The sequence below is a fragment of the Lygodium microphyllum genome, chromosome 1 (genome assembly GCF_053477565.2).
Source record: "Lygodium microphyllum isolate KBCC chromosome 1, Lygodium_microphyllum_v1.1.10, whole genome shotgun sequence".
Taxonomy (NCBI): Eukaryota; Viridiplantae; Streptophyta; class Polypodiopsida; order Schizaeales; family Lygodiaceae; genus Lygodium; species Lygodium microphyllum.
In genome coordinates, this window is record NC_141135.1 from 121,882,749 (window position 1) to 121,903,828 (window position 21,080).

The window sequence follows — 21,080 nt, forward strand, 5'->3', positions numbered from 1 at the left end:
TGACCCCCACAAGCAACTGGAAGTGCAACCCGCTTCAGGACAACATGGCAAACGCCTTGTAGGCAATTCTCGACGTAGGAGTCAAGACCAAGGGACATGGGGACAGTGCTGGAGCACTCCTCAATGACCTAATGCGTTGAGAATGGAAATCCAATCGGAGGACCTATGATCGACCCCCCTAGTGAACGGTAAGAAGTAGCGCAGACCCTAAAACCCACTAGAACGGTCAGGACTTGAGCAACGAAGCCTATTAGGCCTGAAACGAGCGAGAGTGAGTAAGACGCCGAGGAATTGCTTGCAGCACTCACATTGAATTTCCGCACTTGAAGTACACTTAAGAAAGCTGAAAGCCTGATTGGGCACAAGTGCACAAGAAATGACATACTCACCGAGTGACCATAAATTGAGGTTTGTATTCAATAACCAAAGGAACTCACTCAGATAAATCACTCAAGGAACCCACCAATAGGAGAGGACCCAAGACATAGACAAACAATTGAAGCGCAGGGTAGAACCAAGTGAGGAGCACCAACGACAAGGATCTGTCAAGACTATTCAACCTGATCGACAACACAGCGAGGCGCAAGAATTCGACCATGACGGAAGAAAGCTCAGACAATCGGTCTAATGAGGAGCTTGATTTGAGTGTATTCCCAGATGCTATACAGCACAGATGGTGAGCAATTACGACGCACACGCCTGGTACGAGCACTGCAACAGGACAGCAGATGCAATCATTGCAGACCTAGAGGAGGAGAGAAGGCTAGCCTGCAAGGCATTACATGGAATAGCTGATTATAATAGGGATCAGCAGGCTAGGAGCCAAAGGCAAAGCATGGAGCTGCATGAGGTGCAGTGAGTGCTGAACTTGGCTAGCTAAAACCAAACGAACCATGAGAGAGCACTAGAAGGAGACCTGACATTGAGCGAGCTCCTCATGAAACGGTAGCTCGATAACACCGCAGTAGAGCAGAGTGCCACCGCACTAGTGACTCTCTGCTTACAGGATTAGGGGAAAACCAAGGCTCAAAGAGCCAGGCCAAAATACCCATTGTTGCCAAGCAAGCCGATAAGTACAAACCTCATGACGACCCCTATAGCTTTGTTGAGCAATTTGAGTAAGTCTGCAAAGCCAACAGCCTCAACGAGCAACCAGACTCAACATTTGCAAGCATTTGGGCTCTGTCTCGGCGAACAAGGGTATACAAGCCTGGATGCCGTGGAACGAGCCAACTTCAATAATCTCAAGGATCTCTTCGTCAAGAGGTTCACTGAGCTCGGATACTCCAATAACTTGCTAGTACACTTGATGAACGTCAAGCAGAAAGAGAAGGAGGACATCCGCGACAACGTAACCCATGTGAGGAGTCTCTTTAAGAGAATCCCTCTAGGCGGGCGACCGACTGACAGAGCAGTTTCGACTGTATTCATCAACGGAATTAGAGACGATGAGTTATATAAGGCATTGGCAGGCAATTCAAGCTTGCAGCGGGACGTGGTGGCTAGAGTATTTGAGAAAGCCATCAGAGTCGATGACCAACTGAAATAGCTGAGCTCTAGGAGCTCAAATCTAGAAGAGACCAACCCGCGAAGCTCGGAGAGACCATCAGCATCTAGTGAGCGGTCAATCCCATTATTCCAAGACAAGGGGAAGGCCACCGAGACAGGCTTGGCTGAGGTCAAGATGGAATTAGCAAAGCTACAAGACATGTTGACACGACCAACGCACCCGCACGTCCAATGCGTGTACTGTGGTGGAAACCACTTGCCGGCTGAGTGTCAAGACCCTAGGTCAAGACCTTGTGCTAACTGCGGTAGGTTCGGCCATGATGTCGCACATTGTAGATTACTAAGAAGACTTCCATACTCGCAACCTTACGGCCAGCCTTATCTAGCTAACAGGCCACAGCCATTCTTCAGAAGGGGAGCCCCATTGGCTCTTCCCGCGCCTAATGATATCAAACCAGCCGTCCCTAGAATGGACATAAATTCTACAGGCATTCCTAGACTGCCTGGTACGTGACCCACCCATCGAGCGATGCTCCAGTACACTACGTGAAGGAGCCGAATGATGAAGAGACCTACATATACCCTTATATCTCGCACGACGACGAGGGCAACGCGGTCCTCATGGATTATCGACTTGTGCTGGTGATGGCATTAGGATGAGGATGAGATAGAGGCCTAGGAGGGCAGCCCGCAGGATCCAGTCACTTGTTGGACTTGCGGCCCGGTCATGTCTCATCACGCTGCCCTGAAAGAGAGCAGCAAAACAGGGACAAGGCTGACCAAAGGTACACAGAGTGCGAAATCACCCATCTTTTCATAGACTGCCCAAAGCGGAAGCCATCCTCTAGCTTAGCCAATTTTCCATCCGTCCCATTGGGGCTGTTTGGTGTCGAAAACCCCGATGGGGAGGCCACACCTATTTCCTTGCAAGTTATGACCCGAGCACAAACGAAGCAGGCCGACATCTCTCTGCCAGGACCTAGCAACCTTGACGCAACCTCGATAGGAAAGAAAAGCTGCATGCGGAAAAAGAAGAGATCGGAAGCTAAGGTTGCACTAAAGACCGAGAGTGCTACGACTCTACCTACAGGAAAGAAGGTTTCAGACACGGAGGCAGAAACTTCAGCCCCTAAGACGGCCGAAAAGGGAAGTGCTAAGGTAGGGGAATACCCGCATTCAAAGTGACAATTAGAGGCCATAGAAAAGGTGAAGGAATGGGTAAGGGAGGCTCAACAGCATCTCAAAGGCGCTAAGCCCATCATAGAGGACGAGATCGATGATCTCTCCAGCGTAAGCACGCCAATATCACCGCTTCAACCTAAGTCAGCCAAAGCAACTGTGCCACAAGCAGTGACGCTAGGACCAAGCCTAGACGCGACAGAGCCGCAAATCAGCAGTGGCCATTGGCCCGGACAATCTAGGCCGAGGGAAGGACGAGTATCTAACGATCTCCTGACCACTCTAGTGACTACCCCTGTAACACTTAGCCTAGGAGATCTGCTTAGGCAACACCCTACCCTATGGCAAGACCTTAAGCAGTGGGTCGAAGGGTCACAAGAGCATGCCACGGCAGACCCTCGAGATCAAGATGCAAAAACGCAATTGCCCAGTTTGACGCTGCACTCCGTGCCTAAATCCTTGCACGTCAACGCTTTTTGGGAAGGCTCTGAGATGCACGCAGTCCTGTCGGTCCTAGCCCTAGGTGACACAACAAGGAAGGGAATCGTAGATACGGGAGCTGGGGTTAGTGTGCTTAGCCACATAGTGCTTCAGACTTGGGGAAACCCGCTTGTTGAAGCCGCTAGGTTTAATGTCATGCTAGCAATCAATATGAGAGTGAAGCCATTCGGGATACTGAAGAATTGGCCAGTGAAGATCGTAGGTGTCCAGTTCTCTGTCGACTTTATAGTCATGAAGGGAGTGGACTACGATGTCCTATTAGGCCGACCTTGGATGCGCAACGCTAGAGTCATCGAAGATTGGGGTAATGGCTTGATCTTCCTTGGCAATAGAACGGACGCCGTAAGAATAGAGATGGACACTTGGAAGACCTCACCAGTCGACCTAGACGCCATCTCTGCTATGCTCAAGGGGAACACTCAGGTCAAGAAGCCCTATGGGTCCTTGACCAAGTATATCCCATGCCCAGAGGATGAGTAGGACTGGATGCACGTTCTCGCTACTATCGACCTGTCATTCTCAGACCACGAGGCGTATGAGCAGGCCATCAAAACGATCGGCAAGACCAACGAAGCACTCTCTACACCAGTCTGCATGATGGCAGCAAGCCTCCATGAAAAGCCTAAGCCTGTCACCTTCCATGTACCCTCCAACAAAAGGGAACTCCAGGGGGTACTGAAATACCTAACGGACCAGCTAGCTGGCAACCCAGCTGCAAACTTCAAACCACTCCAAGGTCTCTTAGAGGATTCCAAGTGGCAATGGACTAGGGTGCACGAGTAAAACCTCATGTATAACTGGGCCCTGGTTCCTAACCAACGACACGAGGCATACCAAGCCCCAGGAGACGACGAACAGTCGAATGACAAAGATTCCAGCGATGAATACAAAGACTGTCAATCCTTCAGTAATGAGAGCGAGGGTGAAGTAGATACCATAGAATACGACACTGAAGGATGAGAAATTGAGCAAATACGAGCAGACACCAAGCCGCAGAAAAGGCAGAGGCCCTTAGAATGGAGCAAGGAGTCATGCGCATGAAATGTGATCGTGCTTGGTTGGAATGCATAGGACCATAGACCTTGAGCAAGCAGGCCTAGCCCAACCAGGAACGACATCAATACTTAGAACCGAATCGCCATCTGAACTGCGGCCACTAGGGGAGACCACCTCTTCTAGCGAAGATGGAGGGTTTAACTCTGAATCGGAAGTTACTTCGGATAGTGACCTAGAGATCCCTAGGCCGCCCATGACCAGACACACCAAGAGGGACTTACCCGTCCACCTGAGGCGCAGACGGTTAAGGCAGGATAATGCAAAGCACCCCAAGGATACACGATCAGAGGAACAACGGAAGCCGTAGGACCTCCTTAAACACTTCACTAAATTCAAAAAAGGGGATAGAGTAGTGGTTCTGTTAGGTGCCAAGCATCAAGGGCAGACGAGCGAACCAATTGAAGGACCAGCCAAGGTCAAGGAGGTAAACCTAGCCCTGGAAGGGGAGACACCCCGACTAGTGTTCATTGCCAATGACTTGACTAGTAAAGAAGAAACAAGTCTTGTCGCTCTCTTGCGGGAGTATATAGACGTGTTTGCCTGGTCCTTAGAAGAGCTACGGGGGATAGATCCGAGTGTTATGACTCATAACATACCCACGACGATGGACGCAACGTCGGTCAAGCAACGACTATACCCTATGAATCCAAAACATGCTCATCCTGTCAAAGAGGAAATTGACAAGCTAATGAGAGCTGGATTCATTTACGAAATTGAGCACACAGACTGGGTATCACCCATAGTCATTGTGATGAAGAAGAACGGCAAAATTCGAGTATGTGTCAATTACAAGAAGGTGAACGCTGCTACGAAGAGAGACAACTATCCCTTGCCATACACTGAGCACATGCTTGAGAGGATGGCAAGCAAGGAAGCCTACAGTTTTCTGGATGGCTTCTCAGGGTACAACCAGGTGCAAGTACATCCTACAGGTAGGCATAAGACCGCCTTTGCCACGGAGTGGGGCGTCTTTGCATACATAGTCATGCCCTTCGGGTTGACCAATGCCCCCGCACCTTTCAACGTCTCATGTGCACCATCTTTAAGGACATGCTTCTCAAGGAGTTAGAGGTCTTTGTCGACGATCTGTGTGTCCATTCGACTTGGATCGAACACTTAGACAAACTCCGCGTAGTCTTTGAACGGTGCCGCTTATATCGTCTCTCCTTGAACCCCTTGAAATGTCAGTTTTGGGTAAAACACGGATGCATCTTAGGACACGTGGTGTCAAAGAACGGCATTGCCACTGACTTCTCGAAGGTCAGGGTTATTGTTGACCTTCCACCCCCAATTAATTACAAGGGAGTTCAATGCTTCTTAGGTCACACAGGATACTATCGGTGGTTTGTGCTGAACTACGCGCTGATCGTCAAGCCATTGTACAAGCTGCTGATTGTCTTCGAGTGGACTGAGGCATGCCAACGGGCATACGAAGATTTGAAAAAGGCTCTAACAACAGCACCAATTCTACGAGCCCTAGATTGGACCATTACCTTCCACATGCACATCAATGCTTCCAAGTTTGCTGTGGGGGTAGTGTTGTGCCAACCTGGTGAGCATAACTTAGATTACCTAGCGAGCTTTGCTAGCAGACAACTCACTGAGAAGGAGATGAATTACTCGACAACAGAAAGGGAGGGGTTAGCCATGGTGTTCGTCGTGAAGAAATTTCGGCATTATCTATTGGCCACACCTTTCATCTTCTTTGTGGACCATCAAGCCCTGCTCTATTTAGTGAACAAACCTTGTGCTACAGGGCGCATAGCGCGATGCCTCCTCCTGCTCCTAGAGTTTGATTTCTCCATGGTGGTATGAAAGGAAAAACAGCATTACATGGCTGATCATATGTCCCGCATACCCACAAGAGAAGCCACTAGACAAGGCATCATTGATGAGTTACCTGACGCCCACTTATTCCACCTATCCAGCGAGATAGATCTATTTAAGGCTGATCTGACACCATACTGGGCAGACGACATAGTCCAAGTGCTCGAGCACGGACTACCTGAGCGACCAATAGAAAAGGCACGACTTAGGCGCTTGATCCCGAAGATCCAGCCCTACCAGCTGATTGTAGGCCAACTCTATAGGCTAGGGCAAGATGGATTACTGCGTAGGTGCGTTGTGAGCATGAGATGCACAATGTGCTCTCAGAGGTGCACAACGACATTGCAGGAGGACACTTTAGTGGAGACATGATAGCACGGAAGGTGCTGCAGTCCCAACTATGGTGGCCCACACTTTTCTGCGACGCCAAGTGATTCGTCAAGCATTGTGACAAGTGCCAACGGACAAAAGTCCTAATTCGTAAGGATCAAATGGAGTTAACCCCAATTATTACTCGTCAATCCTTCGAAAAATGGGGAATTGACTTAATAGGACCCATCAGCCCTGCGGCGCAGTACTCACAAGCCAAGTACATCGTGGTGGCCATGGATTACCTCACGAAATGGGTAGAGGCAAGAGCCACACGAAAAAACGACGCTAGGACGACTGCCAAGTTCTTATGGGAGCAAGTGATCTCGCGCTTCGGTTGCCCCATCGAACTGGTTAGCAACCAAGGCACACACTTCATCAACGAAGTGATAGCACATCTCATATCCACCTTTCTCATCATCCATCGCAAATCCTCACCATACTACCCTCAGGCTAATGGCCAGGCAGAATCAATTAACAAAATTCTTATCAACGTCCTGACTAAAATAGTCTCAGCCTCACGAAGCGACTGGGACAACAAGTTGATGGTAGCCTTGTGGGCCTACCGCACAACTTATAAAACGGTTGTCGGCCAAACCCCCTTTAGGCTGACTTATAGGACTGAAGCAATTCTACCATTAGAATTCTTCGTTCCTAGCCTAAGAGTGGCACTTCAAGAACGATGGGAAGGGAAGGAAGCATGGACGCAATGCCTGGTCGAGCTGGAACGCCTATCAGAGACGCGCTTATTTGCGAGAAAGCCCAATGCAAGAGCTAGTTTGACATGCATGTCAAGCAGGGCGAGTTTGAACAAGGTGACTTAGTGCTCCTCTACTCAATTAAAGAACATAAGCAAAAGATAAAATTCAGAGGTCTCGGACCCTTCAAGGTTCGGGCAATTAGCCGAATCGGCAATGTCGAGCTTGAGACCCTGGATGGTGAAGGAATAGGCTTCTTTAATGGCAGTCGTGTCAAGAAGTACTTCCCTCCCACTCATCCTTTGCATGAGCCACCAATGTTAGAAGTGCCGATCAAAATACGAGTAGCCACAATCATTGAAATCAACGATGATGATGAGGAAGCTATAGAACCCACTTACCTCCGTGTCACGGTCACTACCAAGCAAACGTGCGCTTTCAACGCCTTGATCGATGAGGGAACAGGCTTCAATGTCTTAACCCATAAGCATTGGATCCAACTTGGCAAACCACTACTTCAACCCACAACTGCCAAATTAAGCCCATATGGGGCTCAATCTTACGCACTTCTCGGCAAGTGCAGAGTCGCCGTTTCTATCGAGTCTGAGACTGTTGCAATGTTGTTTTATGTGTTGTCCAGTGCTACAGACACATGCATGGAGTCGCTACTCGGGCGAACCTTCAAAAAGCAGACTCACTGCAATGTTGATTATAAGTCGCAGGACATCCACCTAGCAATCGGCAACGTGCGCATTGTCACAGCTTTCAGCAAGGGCTGCGCGACACCATCACTGTTCGTAGAGCCACCGATAGAAACATTCGTAGGCAAGATTAAGGAGGGGGGTAGTGTGTGTCTGCAGCTCCCCGACTTCCATAAACCACAGCCTGCAGCAACCAAAGCAAGGGTTCAACAGCTTCGCTTTCAATGGGTGCCTAAACAGCCGCAACAATTGCCTAGGAGTCGACGCTCCTACCCACATAAGACCCGAAACTCTAAACCTGGGAGGCCAAGAAGCAATCACTGGAAGAGCCGCGTGATTAAGCAAATATGGGTCCCTAAAACCCTCTTGCGTGTGCAAGGCTACTATGAGGGAAATGTCTGACTGTGGATCCCTAAGGCCCCTGCGACCAAAGGCACTAGTCATACGCCACCCTCAAGTTTGATCAGCCCATGTCCCCCAACACCTCAAAGCCATAGGTTGCAGTGCTCTCCAGAACCCCAACCATCCGACTCATCTACGCTTCAGCCCAAGAGAGTCGCACAAACCTATTGGCCCAAGCAACAGCCACCGTCAGAGTTGGCATCATCTGACCAAGTCAATCCGACTCTCCGCAGCAAAGCCGACTGCAGCAGCCCAGCTGTTATGACTGACCCTAACCCGCCCATCTTCCAAACAGCCCGGTTGCAGGCTCAAGAAAACTCCCAACGGCAATTATGCACTATCAAAGCCTCTAGTTCTAGTAAACCTCAACCGCCAATCAGCCTTACGCCCTCCTATGAACGAAAGTCATTTCTAGCGCTAGCCGCTGACCTTGCGGAGGACACCGGAGATGATGCGGTGGACTGCATTAAACGGCTCGATGCCACCTTCTTGTCGCTAGTCCTCAGCTATGACCACTTGGACTTGGGTCTATTAGAGGAACCCTTTGCAACGGAAGTGCGCAATATGCCTTGCTCTTGGGAGACTTTTGAATTCGCCTTTGCACAGGCTTCTCGCTCTGCCTGCTGAGTTGCTCGGTAGCGAGGTCTCTAAAGAGTAAGCCATCAAGCAACGTCTCATTACGTCATATGATCCACGGACCACTTCTGCTATCACTGACCAAGAGATCGCAAGGTTATCCCACCTTCCTGATACTGGATCACCCTTCTTGAGGCAATGGTACACTCTTAGGTTGCAATGGGAGGTTGACGGATGTCGCATAATGACCAACGCCGAGCCATCAAAACAGCCGAGTATGATCCCACTTACGTCGTGCCTACCTCGTATAGAGTGTTAACCACTCTCCGTGGGCAACCCATGGATGAGCACATCAAGGGGCACCCCTATCTTGACCGCCTCTTAACAGAGAAAGAGCTCCACATTGCAAGTAGGGTCAATTCTAGCAATCTCCTAACTGATGTTCTGACATACATTACGCATGTCGGTATCTGCCCATTCGAATTAGACAGGGAAGCTCAGCTAGAGTATAACCCCAACTTCTACGCCTGGCTCCTGCACAAGTAGACCGACATCCTTTATGCTGAACGCCCTTAGCCTCGCAACCTCCAATCCTGGGACGGATTTTTCTCGTTCCAAAGGGGGAAGGGGGTAATAAGGTGGAACGTTAAAAATAAACAAGGGAAATCTAAAAAGTAAACCAAGTATGAAACGTCAATTAAATTTGAAATGAAAGGGTAAGATGTAATGGTAAAAGTCTGAGAAGCAAAGTTAAGGCTATGTTTAATAAAATCTGCCACGCTTTTATTCCTCTAGTAATTTAGTTGTCAAAAAGTACTAAAAGTGGAAATGGCTGAACTTGCAGGTCGCGATCATGGCAAGCCAGGACAAAGCGGGCAAGCTCCCCTTCTCGGAGGAGGAGCAAGCAAAGTACGGCCTTACGGTGGAGACGAGAGCCTTCAACTAGTTGAAGTTCCGTCACGTCTTCAACCTTGAAGACGTGGCCATCGAAGAGCCGGCAGTACGCCGAATCATAGATCAGTGCCACCTGCAGAAGTACCTAGACGTAGTGGGCTAGAGGGTGAACTACACCCAATGCGTTGACTTCTTGCGCACCTTCAATAGGAACAGAGGCACCATCACGGTGTACGACAATGAAGCCACCAGACAGGTGCAGATCGAGCTGACCCCCGAGTTGGTGGAAAGGGCACTAGGGTTGCCGAATAAGGTGAAAAGAAAGCCGAAAAGAGACATCTACGCCATGTTGGGAATGGACAAAGTGAAGGTCCATACCAATGATGGGATTAGCCTGGCGGACATCCCTAACCCAGAAATCCAGTTGCAGGGAAAGATGGTGCACGCCTCGTTCTCAAGCCAGAGGTACAACAGCATAATGAGCCGAATCAACGTACCTCTGCTCGACAGCATTGCGGCGCAATCGCTGGACGAGGTGAACCTTAATGGATTTGTGAGGAAAACAATAGAGGCTTCGGCTAAGGCCCTGGCAACAGGAGGAAGAGCCGTTGGAGGGGAGTCCCTGTCGTCCTGATCAACCCGCAAGGCATCATCCTCCAAAGCCACAACCATAGGGTTTGGAGGTGTCCTTACAACCATCATCCAAGAAGCACTAGGGCAAGGACGAGAAGGAGAAGACAAGAAGGGGGGCGACGAAGGAAGTGACGAATCATTGTCACAATCCCCACCTCACAGAGAAGAGCAGCGAAGATCGTCAGATGAAATGGAGACTGACGCAGACAAAGAGGGAGAATCCCAGGGCACCCCACAGAGGCACGCGGAACAATGAACCAAAGCCCTGCATGGAAAAAGAAAAGAGGAGCGAAAGAAGAAAGAAAAGAAAGATCTGGAGAGGGCTCGAAGGGAGTTAGTCAAGGATGATGAGGAGAGAAAAAAGAAGACCGAAGAGGAGCTGAGAAGGAAGGAAGAGGAAGAAATAGAGCTGGCCACCCGTCGCTCCATCGAGGAGCAGCATAAAAGAGACGAGGAAGGCGCGGAAAGCCTGGACAGAACAGAGGCACCTGGTTCCAGTACTAGTGTGCCGAAGATCACACCCCTGCCCCCAGCGGAAGAAAAAGGAAAAGATCTGATGATGCCAACTCTCCCCCTCTTCATACCTTCCATGCCAGCCACTCCTATTATGACGACACCCACTGCCACCACCACCCAAGGTTTCACCCCAAAAGTTGATGAGAGCAATGTGGTCACTTGGCTACAATTCTTGGTAGAGTGGGAGCTGGCAAGAGAAGCGGCCATGGCCACTCCAACATCAGGAGTCAAAAGGGCAGCCACAGCTAATCTGGAGCCAAGGCCGGAGCTGAAGAGGCAAAAAACAGAAGACATTGTCACCACCACCACCATGCCCCACCCCCCACCTCCAGCAGGACAATACGTCGAATATGTTAAGGAGCTGCTCTCACAGTTAGAAAGGGCCAGGGAAGAAAGGAGGACAACCGTGGAGGAGTTGGCAGTAGAACGAGAATCAAGAGCCGCTCTCCAGCTGGAGAGAACAAACCAGATAACATAATACCAAAGGGAGATCGCTGCGCTCAAGGAGGAAGCCAGCAATAAGGATGCAGAGGAATTAAAGGCCCTGAAGGAACATGACGCTACTTGGGAAGGAAGGAGAAAAATCTTGATGGAGCGTCTCAACGGGGAGAGGGAGACCAATGCTCACCTGCGGCGCAAGAATGATCAGTTATCTGCAATCAACCTGGAAGCACAAAGCCAGCTTGACAAGATCAGACAGGAGGCTACAGAGCTGGACCAATTAAGGGAAGAGTAGGTGCGAAGGATGCAGGCGAAGCAAGACCAGCTCAATGCACAGATCGCCGATGAACGCCAGGAGTAGTCCCGCCTGCACCGTGAGCTCGAGGCCCAGCAGTAACTCATGGCTATGACCCTCCATTAGGGGGAGAGCCTGGAAGATATGGAAAAAAGAGCAAAAGAATGGGCTGATCACAATGAGGGGAGAATACGGGACTTGGCACGCCAGCTAGCCAAAGCTGAAGGAGATAGGGTACTAGCTGAGAATTAGGCAGAGGCGGCCCAGCTCTCCATGTTGGCTACAGCAGCACACCTTCCTCAATACACTGTTCCACTCTACCAAACCGGAAGGAAACGAAGTCAATGATCAGCCTGCAGAAGAAGCTAACCATTGCACATAGAGCTCTAACAGTAGGCCTGCACGTGCCACTGCAACTAGGAGGCCTGCCGTAGAGCCTAGAGGAGCAAAGAAGATATCTCGCACAGGTAGGCCTGACGGCGCAGGAAATAGATGAACTCGGTTTCACAGAGGCGAAGGCACAAGAAGACGCGCAAGTAGAAGGGGGTGAACCGGAGTTTGATCTGGGACCTCAGGAGGAGGAATACGTCCCACCACCCCCTCAGCCACAACAAGAGGAAGTGCAGCCCCCTGATATATCTGTTGATAGAAAAGCAGCCCAGGCTAACCGCATGAAAGAAATGGTAGAGAAGGCAAGGAAAAAGCTGAATGTTAGACCTGTTCCAAGACAGCCTGCCCCTCTTCTACCGCGCCCTCAAGATCCCCCTGCTAAATTCCATGCCGAATTGATTATCTGGGAATAGCAGGAATATAACCGTGACCCCTTTGACTTGAGCTTTGAGTTTCCCGCTACCTTGAACAGAGTAATGCCCATTCAACTTGTAAATGACGTCATCGCTATGGGTGCAAGGCTCAAGCCCAAGTGGTTAGTGGAGTGAGAGGCCCACCCAACTGCTTGGGGAGTCGAGGACCACGAATTTTGGCAGGATAAAGTCCTCTAGGTGCCTAGATCGGTGGAAGGCTATAATTGCCAACCCACCTAGAGAAGACGCATTTTTGACGTCAACCTTGACGCATGGATGGCATTTTCTAACACCCTCCCTTCTGAGAGAAACAACCCTACTTTCATGCCGTATCCTCGAAGGGTAGGGATCGACTTTAATCCATCCATCCACGATAGGTTCGACTTTTCCATTATCTATAACACCAATAGCACCTCCCATAGGGATGCCCTTCTCTTTATCCTCCCTGATTTGTACAGCTCTATAGATAGATTTCTTAGCGAGTTCACCTCCTGTCCTGACCCCGCCTTCATAACCACTTGTAATTATCTTAGACTAATTAGGATCCTAGTCCACCAAGAGCCCGCACCTCAAGAACGCCACCTCCCACCCCTCTACTTTGACCCCAACGCCATAGATAGCAGCACCATGACTCGCCTCATGATGCGTGCTTCTCTTTTGCTATCCTTCTGTGTTGCACTGCTCGAAGATATGAGCGACAGCAAATTCACCTAGTGCAACCACCCCTTCCTTTCTACCACCACTCTCAAAACCCGCCTCAACCTTGAGGGCTACTTGTTGAGTCGTAGATTCCTTAACAAGGCCCCCCGCCCTTCGCCATCCCCTACCCACCATTCGGATGACGAGGAGTAAACTCCCGTCATGCCCTTGTATCACATGTCTCCATGTATACGCCTCTTTATGTTTTTTTTTTTTTTTTTAAAGAGAAGAAAAAGAAGAAAGAAGCACCACAGTCACTGCACCTAGGGTTCTCCCTAGTCCCCTCCCCACTTCACACTTAGGGCACATCAAGGGCAGGACTTTCAGACCTGTCACCCTAAGACTTGCACCGCACCTCCAACGAAGCACGAATTGGGTCCTCAAGTGTGGGACGTTACCAAGGGCTTGCCCAAGGTTAAACCCATCTCCCAGTTCCACTACCACAAGCACCACACACTACACGGTGAGACAGATACACACCCTTAGGGAGTGCACAACTTTTCTTGCAGGTTATGTTCGAGTTTCAAGAAATGGTTACTCCGTGGAAGAGGATCACCCACGGCATCCTTTATAACCAAAACTTATTTTCATGTGCCGGCATCCAGCCATCTGCCTACTGATGGCTACCATGATTGAACCAAGTCAAGGTAGAACTGCCATTGGTATAGATCTTGGAACCTCATATTCCAATGATCCATGCCCAACGCCTCCAGATCTACGGATCGCTTATTGATTCCACAAGCCTGAAGACCTTCAACTCAAAGACAAGGATCTTCAATCAAAGCCATGGATTTTCAAGGCAAACAACGTTCAGGGGGTTTCTCTAGAATAAATCCCTCCAATACCATCCTCCTAAGGGATTGCTTATTGCTTCAAGTGTTTCTGATACTCAAAAGATGACCGGCTACATAAGGGCCGCCACAACAGTGTGAAAGATGCTAAGTATCTTCATGGAGCCTAAAGCACGCCGGAATCTTTCCTGGTCATCGTCCTTAAACTCCATCACCTATCATTCGCCCAACCACCTTGGAAGTAGTGTCATCCACCTACCTATTCCGCCTAGCAGCCGACCTAACTAGCCACTACGTCCCACCGCAGTGCCATGGGACTGGCACTTGGCTAGGAGGGGGGTAATGTTACCGTGTTTCTCGCAGCACAGAGGAGCAAAAAATAGAAAAAAAAAAAGAAATAGCAAAAAAGACGCATGATAAAAGCAAAAGAAGGCACCTTGACCGGTAACCAAACTGCGAAAACTTTAAATGTCCGGGCACGACCCTCAAAAAGCCTCGGTGTCATCCCGAGACAACAAAAGAGTAAAAGGACGCACCATTAAAATGTGGGAGCGCCCCCGAATCTTTGTAAAAGAGTGCCAGGCTCGCTTCTGTACAAAGTGTACGTATTAGTTGGGAATAGGATAAATTAGAATGGTCGGAAATAGGAAAAAGAGCCTAAGCTACGGTCGGCCATGTAAAAGAGGGAAAAGGGAATGACCGCCCAAAAAGGATTTAGGGCTTTGTATATAAAGTTGAAAAGTGAATGAGAAGCTCATTCTTTGATGTGTGGCAAAAGAGTCTTCTTCTTCCTCTCTTCTTCTCTCCCTCTTGCTTATGTGTGCTCTTGAGAGAGGGAGTGTGAGAGTGTGAGGGAGTGAGTGTGTGTGGGAGTGAGGGATCAAGAGGGTGAAGCTCTTCACCATCTCCTCTTCTCTTCTTCTCTTCTCTTCTCTTGCACGCGCGGCTATGGAGGATGGAGCTTGGAGATGGAGGAGGCTTGAGGATGCTTGAGCTAGCATCAAGAATCGTGGAGCTATCGGAGTGCAAGGGAGAGGAGGGTACTCGATCAAGCATCAAGGTAAGCTCACTACACTCGTAGGATCAACGGCGCGTTGGCTAGGTGAGAGATAGCTATTAGAGCTCGCTTGGAACGCTCGAAACAATAAGCGGTCCGTGGGTCTTGGCGGTTGAGCGAAAGCTCCCACAAAATCACATGTTTGTGGTCATCTCCAAGCCCCTAGATCAAAGCCCACATTTCATTCACCAGTAGATTCATTAATCTACTTGTCTCAGAAATAATTGCTGAAAGTGCCCTTACTTCACCACCCAAATCAGTCGACACTTGCTGGAGAACACCTTGTGTGTGCTTTGTCTCACACACAACACCATACAAACCTTTAGCCTATTCATGTAACTCCATTGAGTACATGGCAAGTGCATGATCAACACATGCACATAAACTTGTCTACATTTTCATCAACTCATTCATCCTAGCCTCAAGTTTTTTAAAGTCCGAAGCGCTTGAAGTAGCCCTCAAGTTTCTTTGAATCTTTGTAGCTCTTGTACATTTAGCAACATGCGCCTCTTGTCCCCTTGCCACCTCTTTCATTTTTCACACATTCATTCTATTAGAGCCCATACGTTGGCTACAATGAAATATATAAACAATCATCTCCAAAAATACATATAGTAGCACTTTGATGCAATCACAATTAAAGCAACTATCTTCCATACCCATGTAAATGGCTCTAATCTTGCAAGCGTCGAATAGATGATGTCGTTGCCATTTTGTTTAATTCAACTGAATCCACTACATTCAATGGAGTTGAAAGTAGTACATCGGGAATATCTCCCATGGCTTCATTTTGTTCCATGGCTATACCAAACTTTAAAGATAACATAAGAGTCGCACAACAAATAAATTTCAAAGCTATTTAAGACATAAGTGATAGACACATTTTCAACCACAAACCCTAAATGCATGAAAGAATATATGTACGCTATGCATGAGTGCCATCATGTACACATGGCACTTACCAAGCACTAGCCATGCATTGCCTAAAGGCCCTACCAATGGATCTTCATTCATGTACATCTGCACGATCTTGAGAGAAAAGAACATGTCCTATACAGGAAGGTGTCTCCAGTCTCGAAATACTTATTGGTGCCAATCCCATAGGACTATATTTTGAGATGGCTTACAATAACTTACCAACTCACAATAGTGAAGAGAGAGAGGTATATGTACCAACCCACTAAGAGAGAGAGGCATATGTATCCTAATTGCTAAAACCAAACTATATAAAGTGTCCCAACATCACAAAGAAGAGGAGGATAAAAAACACAAAGAAGAATGAGAGGAGAGAGTGTATTTGTATGCGTGTGAGAGAAGAATGAGAGAGAGGGTGAGATACACATTGAGGGAGCCACACATAAGCCACCTAAATATGAGAGAGAGAGAGAGAGAGAGAGAGAGAGAGAGAGAGAGAGGGAGGGAGGGAGGGAGGGAGGGAGGGAGGGAGGGAGGGACGGAGTGAGGCATATGTACCCTAATTGCAAAACCAAACTATACAAAATGTCCCAACATATCAAAGCTTCAATCATTCTATGTATCTAATCCAATCTAAGTTACAAAAGCACATTAGCAAAATTGTATAGTAATCGGAGAGAGAAACATAGAGAAATAGAGAGAAAGAGAGACTATTAAAATGGTTTATAAGTAGTTTTATAATTTGTAAGACACACACAATGTGTTTTAAAATGGAGATTTTCATCAAACAATTCATTTAAGAAGTCTTGTAGGGATTACATATACTAAGCAAACCACGACAAAGAAGCAATGTTCTCCGGTAAAGAAGCAAACCACGGCAAAGAAGCATTAGTAAAGAACATCAAGAGCAATGTTCTCTGGTGCAACCAAGCTCTCATTCTTGTGAGCAATCAACTCACGTACTCCATCCTCTATACGACCTGCACTATTAAGAAGATCTTTCAACTTCTCTTCTTGATCGTCCAAAGATCCAACATGCGGCCACCAATTTTTTTGGATATGTTCATAAATGTCACCTATATAACCCCTGATCTCTTCTGACTCACCCTGTATCGTTACTCCATTAGCAAGGTGCCCTTCATATTTCTCTTCAAACATTCTCTCAATCCTCTGTAGATGGTAACCAATGTTCTCACAAATAGAAATCAAAGCTTTTTTATGCCGAAATAGTGTCGTCATTTGCTTTTCAATCCCATCCAAGTGACAAATAAACCTCAAGGAACCAATGGAACCATCATGCCCTCCAACATGCTTAAGTGCATGACGAACTGCCTTCTTCCTTGTGACCTCCTTTATTTTGCGTATATTCATTTGCACGTTAGGAGTGCACTATATAATATCTTCTACCAGACATATTCTTGCTTGCTGCAGAAACCTCCATACTGGGCAAAAAGTATGTGTTAACCTTGAGGGATATATAAAATATTCTCAAAATTTAGAAACAGCAAAAACTCCCATATCTAATACTGGAAAAGTTCAACTAACCCTCTCTCTCTCTCTGCTTCTCCCTCTCCCTCTCTCTACACCTAACCAACCAACCAATGCACTAACTAACCAATGTAACCAACACAACCAACCTACTCTCTCTGTCTCTGTCTCTGTCTCTCTCTCTCCACCTAACTAAATAACCAAATATTAATAGACAATAATAAGGTAATATAACTAAACTAACCAACTAACCCTAAACGAAAGTAACCTACCAACTAACCAACCAACTAAGAAAGAGAGACATTGAGAGAGAATAGGGGGATGAAGAAAAAAATGACAAAGAAGAAGAAGGAGACATAGAGATAGAGGAGGAAGAAGGAGAGGAGAGAGAGAGAAAAAAAGAAGAAGAACAAAAAGAAGCGAGAAAAAGTAACCTACTAACTAACTAACCAACTAAGGAAAAGAGAGAGAGAGAGAGAGAGAGAGAGAGAGAGAGAGAGAGAGAGAGAGAGAGAGAGAGAGAGAGAGAGAGAAGGGGGATGAAGAAGAAGGAGAGGTGAGAGAAGAGGGAGAAGGAGACGAGAGAGAGAGATTAAGACAGAGAGAAGAAGAAGAGAGAAAGAGGTAGAGAGAGGAGGAGGGAGAGAGAGAGAGAAAAAAGAAGAAGAAAAATAAGTGAGAAAAAGAGAGAGAAGATGAAGATTTCTCTCCATAACTACTTGACCAACTAACATAATACTAACTAAACTAACCAACCTACTAACTAACTAACCAACTAAGAAAGAGACACAGAGAGAGAGAGAAGAGGGGAGAGAGAGAGAGGTTAGAGAAGAAGAAGTATAGACAGAGGTGAGAGAAGAAAATGGGACTTGCTAATAGCTAGCCCAACTAACTAATATCATATATATTTCTCTGTAACTACTTGACCAACTGATATACTAACTAAACTAACCAACTAACCCTAAACTAACCAACCTACTAACTAGAGAGAAGAGGGGAAGGAGATGAGAGAGAGAGAGAGAGAGAGAGAGAGGTGAGAGAAGAAGATGGAACTTGCTAATAGCTAACTCGACTAACTAATATCATATATATTTCTCTGTAACTACTTGACCAACTAACATACTAACTAAACTAACCAACTAACCCTAAACTAACCAACCAACTAAGAAAGAGAAACGTAACCAACGAACCGACCCATACACCAAACCAATAAAAACAACATATAAACTAACAAACATGGCAAGAGATCACCAACCTGAATAATAATCGTCAAAAACCTGCCCCAACGACCAATCCCGCAAACAAAATTGTACCAAGCAAACCAAAGCACCAATAAATTAAACTGCACCAATCCATAACTAAGTTAACAATGTACTCACAATAAAGAAGACAAAACTTACTGACCTAACCATCCAACTAACCAACCTACTAACTAACTAACCAACTAATAGAGAGAGAGAGAGAGAGAGAGAGAGAGAGAGAGGACTGATCTGCCTGCTGCCTGCTCCTGACTCTCTGTGCACTGCTGATCCTCCTGCCTGCTCCTGTGTCCTCCTATTTTGCTCTTGCCTGTTGCCTATGAGAGTGAGAGTGAGAGAAGGAGGTGGTGGAAAGAGATTACGTTTCTCTCTGCCCCCAATCATGTGAGAGATAAATGGCCACTTACGTTTCTCTCTGTCTCCACTCATGTGAGCAATTAATAGCACTTTAGTTTGATTTGGGAGCTAGGTTTGGGAGCTCCCTGGTGCTTGACACCTTCCCGAACCTGTAGCTCAAATAATAATGTAGCAGTCAAGCTTAAGAATAAAATGGAGGTGAAAATAATAATGCAATATAGATATAGGTGTAAAACTTCAGGATTAGGGTCATCCCCTCTTGATATATAGGTTCAGCAATAAATCGATGGTTTGGTGATTACCTTAGATTCATTGCCTGTAAAAGATAAGAAGCAGCAGCCATGTTCATAAATTTGAAAGCTCGACGCAAACCGTTAAGCACTGCATGTTTCAACTTTCAAATCCTTGGCTAAGAAAAATCTTACTTTAATAAAGGCAAAAAAAGGTGGGAAAATCACATAACGCCTTCCCTCCCACCTCTTTCTCTCTCTCTCTTTCTCTCTCTCTCTCACAAGATCCTCTTATCTGTCGCGCTTGCTGCTTCTTCTGCGCCATCGGCGGGCCTCCTTAGGGTTCCCTTGCTTGCACAGACAGGCGCCCCAACGCCGGCATGCCGCAGATCCAGTACTCAGAGAAGTATTTCGACGATGTCTATGAGTATCGGTAAGCTCTTTCCCTGTTTTGCCTTTTCTTCCTTCCTTTCTCTTCTTCTGTTTGTAAGGATCGGAGCTTCGCCGGGAAGTACTCTTCATGTTGCATTAGACCTAGCGACTATGGACGATCACTAAATGCTTCTTGACTCTTTAAACCTTAACTCTTCGATCGCGACTTATCCTACAAACCTTCGGCTGCAGATCTTTCACCGTTTCTTTGCCTCTTTTTTTAGGCTCAACAGGCTTATTTTTCTAGTCTATTTGGTGGTTGATGTGAGTTTTTGATGATATTTGCAGGCACGTGGTATTACCTCCAGACATAGCCAAAGTGCTTCCAAAGAATCGCCTTCTTTCAGAGGTATGCGGTTTTTCTTCATGCTGTTGCTGCCATACTCCAAGGACGTGATGCGTTCTTCTCTGTTTGAAGTTATCTAGACCTGACGCATAAGTATGATCATTCATCTTTATTCGTTCTCTGAGACGTGCCTTTATTTTTGTTGAAAGAACGAATGGCGCAGCCTGGGAGTTCAACAGTCTCGTGGCTGGGTCCACTATGCGATCCATCGGCCCGAGCCGCATATCATGCTGTTTAGGAGGCCATTGAATTATCAACAGCAAGCTGTACCCCAACAGCAAATGCAGCAGGCCCAAGTTGCTTCTTCCCAGCAAGCATAAGTGGAGGATGCCTCTTATTTGTGCTTCAGTAAGCTGAGCAAGTGCTTGTATTGTGCACCTGGCAGTTTTAGATTTGTGTCATATTTCCTCTCCTATATCTTTGCGTCTGTCGAACTTCGCCTTGTTTTGCAGTTACTGAATTAGTCCAGATCTAGTCGGGCTCGCAAACTAACTTGGACCTTGAAGGACAGAGCCGAGGCCTTTCCTTGAGTAGAAAGGGTTTAGCAACACGTGTATATTATTTGCTTTAAGAAGTCACTTGCTTCTTATAATGGGGATTGGAATTACCTTTGTTACTGTTTGTAAATTGATTTGTTTTATGCTGGAGGTTACATGGACTTCTACCCGACATTATCTACCGAGAGAATTTGTCAGTGGATGTATTTTGTTTTTGTGCTATTTTTCCTCGAGTTGAGAAATGCACTCTACGATAGTAGTTCTGTCAACGGATATCCAACTAGATCCAGGTTGAGAGTTGATGATTTATGCAGCGTCTCATCACTCTGCATTTAGCTAACGCTCAAGCAAGTTATCTGTAATTCTTTGTCAACTGCTGTTAGTCATAGCATTTTCCTGCACAACCCTTGAGAGCACCTTCGTGTATGTTCCTCAGTGCTCTGGGAGCATTTCTGTGTGAAAGGTATTCGAGTCATAGCTGTGCTATATCAGCGATGCTGGTGAGGCAAGGAATTTAGTAGGCTTCCTTCTTCCTCTCTCTCTCTCTCTCTCTCTCTCTCTCTCTCTCAACAATCTCATGGAAGCCTCTTCCTTTGTAGTGAGATTCCA

The 21,080-nt window shown here is 47.2% G+C and overlaps 1 protein-coding gene across 1 annotated transcript; it reads left to right on the forward strand.

Annotated features, from left to right (window-relative positions):
- Nucleotides 1-19,446: 19,446 nt before the first annotated feature.
- LOC148041621 (cyclin-dependent kinases regulatory subunit 2-like) lies at nucleotides 19,447-20,668 on the forward strand. The gene is made up of 4 exons (XM_087680999.1): nucleotides 19,447-19,629; nucleotides 19,917-19,977; nucleotides 20,124-20,341; nucleotides 20,427-20,668. Exons 1-3 carry the CDS (start codon nucleotides 19,577-19,579, stop codon nucleotides 20,292-20,294), a joined length of 285 nt encoding a protein of 94 aa, XP_087537125.1. The 5' UTR covers nucleotides 19,447-19,576; the 3' UTR covers nucleotides 20,295-20,341; nucleotides 20,427-20,668.
- The last annotated feature ends 412 nt before the right edge of the window (nucleotides 20,669-21,080 follow it).